Here is a 2,614-nt window from a genome sequence, read left to right as displayed (position 1 = left end):
CAGCTAAAAAAAATGTTCAAAGTTTTAGGTGGGGTCAATATTCAACAGGGTCAATTTTCAACTTGTTGACATCATCAGGTGTAAGAAAAAAAATTATCAAGCTGTTGAAAAATGACCCCGGGTATAAATTCAACGACTTTTAGTCTCAATATTCAACGTTGAAAAATGACCCCGGTTCAATATTCAACGTTGAAAAATGACCCCCGGGTCAATTTTCAACTCGGGTCAATATTCAACGTTACACCGGCTTTTGAAAGCTTATATAATATGAAGAAATATATGGCGATAACGAACAGTATTCAAGCCCAGAATTCCATTAAACAATACAAAATTGGAGCGCAACAAACATGGACTTGCAAAGCATCATAGGTAGGATCAGGTGTCATGGAGGAGTAAGCATCCCCTGCCGACCGGTCACACCCTCCGTGTGCTCCTTGTCATAATACATAAAATTGCGTAATGATGCCTCAAACTAATACATATATACATTAAACTCTAATGTTTTGGACTTCCGCCAATTGAGACCATTGTTCAAATTGTTCATATGTAGAGCATGCTCTTGCGTATCGAATCAACTGAGATATATACATTCCGTATGCAGGTGATGAAGGTAAAAAAATTAGTTATCTTTAATATATGTATGCATTTTCTTATATTTCTTCTGTTTCTTGAGGGGTAGGATTCTCTGCTTCAGAAAACATTTTATAAATAGAGATGAATATAAAAATGCTGCCGAATATTGAGAAGACACATGCTGTACCCGTGATCTGAAAAAGAAGTAAAGTATGTTTTAACAGAAACTATTTTCAATCCTACCCAATGTATCAAAGTTGCATTTATCTTTTTAAATATAAGATATTGCATATCATTATGCGTCTGATTGTTACAATTGATGTGGAGTGGATATCTAAGACAAATTTTGGAAACCTCGACAAATAAGAATTCAATTTGTTCCTTCCCTTCTCCCCTTTACGATATTTAAATACATTACAGTATATGAAAAGAATTAATAAAATAATTAAAATAGTGAAACCCTCCAAAGATCTAAAACATTAATACAGTCACATAAATGATAGACAGTTTGACATTTTGCACGCGTGGAATGTAAAAAAAAATATGGTTTTCCAGAAAACAAAAATTAAAACCTACCTTGGAACTGTTAGTGAGTACAATCGGGAGAGCGTTGGCTGACACGAAGGCACCAGTGGAAAGGAATAACGAGAGATCTGGGTATTTCGACAGGCCTGGTAAATATCGGCGTAAAGGAGAACAGAGGGCAAACCAAACATAAAAGAAGGTCACGAAGAAAGGATAGAAATTCCTGAAACCAGAAAAGAAGTGTTCTAAACTACTTGTCACATCTTTGTATCGTTAAATATGAAGATAACGAATAGGAATTATCCTTGAAGCATTAACATGTTTGTAAATAGCTTGTGTCGTCTTGCAGAATGTTAAATTTAAAGCATACTCTTGCGTATTGAATATTTCTTGACACTGTATACTTGCATGAAAGGAATGCATCCAATAAGTAAGAGTGTTAACCCTATGGTGAACAAAATTGCACAACAAATCAATTTTGACATTGGTCCACACTGTAGCACAGATACACAACCTAATAAGAAAAAAAATACAATTATAACTTTAATAGTTAACTTGGTAATTCAAGGCTATTCTACTATACAGTTCATGTTCGCAGACTCCTGCGTCTCGGAAGAATAAATTTTTATTCATTTGAATTAGATACTGGTATACTGTCGTCTACTTTAATTACCAATCACATTTTGCAAATCATAACTTGGATCTGGAAAAAAGTAGAAATCTGCAAACTTACATCTGCACATTGAAAGAACTAGTTGTAGGAAGAAAGTGCAGCATTTTTTGCAAGCATTAGATTCAACGATCTCTTCATCTACGCTAGCATGTTCATCCTCATCTTTATCTTCTGTCTTTTTTTCTGATTGGATAACAACTGGGTATTCGTCTACGTCATGAAGTCTATGTCCTCCAATCAAACATTTCAGGCACACGTGCTCCTGACAGTCCTTACAAAAGGCCTCACATCGATGATCCGGATGTGACGTACATCGCCGCCTTCGTCTCTTTTTAAACGGCACGATATCATGTCGTTCATCCTTCAGTTGTTGTAGGTGGTTTATTACACATCCCCTACACAGATAAGCCTGACAACTTCTACAGCAGATTTCGGCAGCCTGGTCACAGAAATTACAAAAGTAGACCTCTTGGGCCATTATGGAATCTGATGCACTCATGACCGATTCTAATCTGTCAATAAAAAGACAAGTTAACGTTTATGATGAAAAATGCTTCCTTTATACTGACAAACATTTCAGCAGCAGAACATATAATGATATCTGGTACATTTTAAACAAGAGGCTCTAGTATATATTAGGCTTTGACTGACTGACTCCTGTCCCTGCAAAAATTTAAGCTACCTGTGGATACATGTATAGGTATGTATAAGATGGCACGAATTTTTAAATTTCTCATGTAAAATATTAATCCTTTATTGTGACCCACCCAACATCCAATGACCATATTTTGAACAACTTGGACCCTAAGATATATGAGTTTCTGAGTTTCAACTTTTTTGACA

At 35.5% G+C, this 2,614-nt stretch overlaps 1 protein-coding gene across 1 annotated transcript; it reads right to left on the bottom strand.

Annotated features, from left to right (window-relative positions):
- Positions 1-620: 620 nt before the first annotated feature.
- Positions 621-2,312, bottom strand: LOC134262821 (uncharacterized). Its single transcript, XM_062745148.1, has 4 exons — positions 1,832-2,312; positions 1,507-1,612; positions 1,150-1,321; positions 621-767 (listed from the first exon to the last, which is right to left on the bottom strand). The coding sequence occupies exons 1-4, from the start codon at positions 2,268-2,270 to the stop codon at positions 651-653; spliced, it is 834 nt and encodes a 277-aa protein (XP_062601132.1). The 5' UTR covers positions 2,271-2,312; the 3' UTR covers positions 621-650.
- Between the last annotated feature and the right edge of the window lie 302 nt (positions 2,313-2,614).

This window comes from Saccostrea cucullata, unplaced genomic scaffold (genome assembly GCF_032062105.1).
Source record: "Saccostrea cucullata isolate Sc308-1 unplaced genomic scaffold, CSIRO_AGI_Scuc_v1 ctg11421, whole genome shotgun sequence".
NCBI lineage: Eukaryota > Metazoa > Mollusca > Bivalvia > Ostreida > Ostreidae > Saccostrea > Saccostrea cuccullata.
Note: the sequence above shows the minus strand (reverse complement) of the source record. Positions and strands in the feature narration are given on the sequence as shown.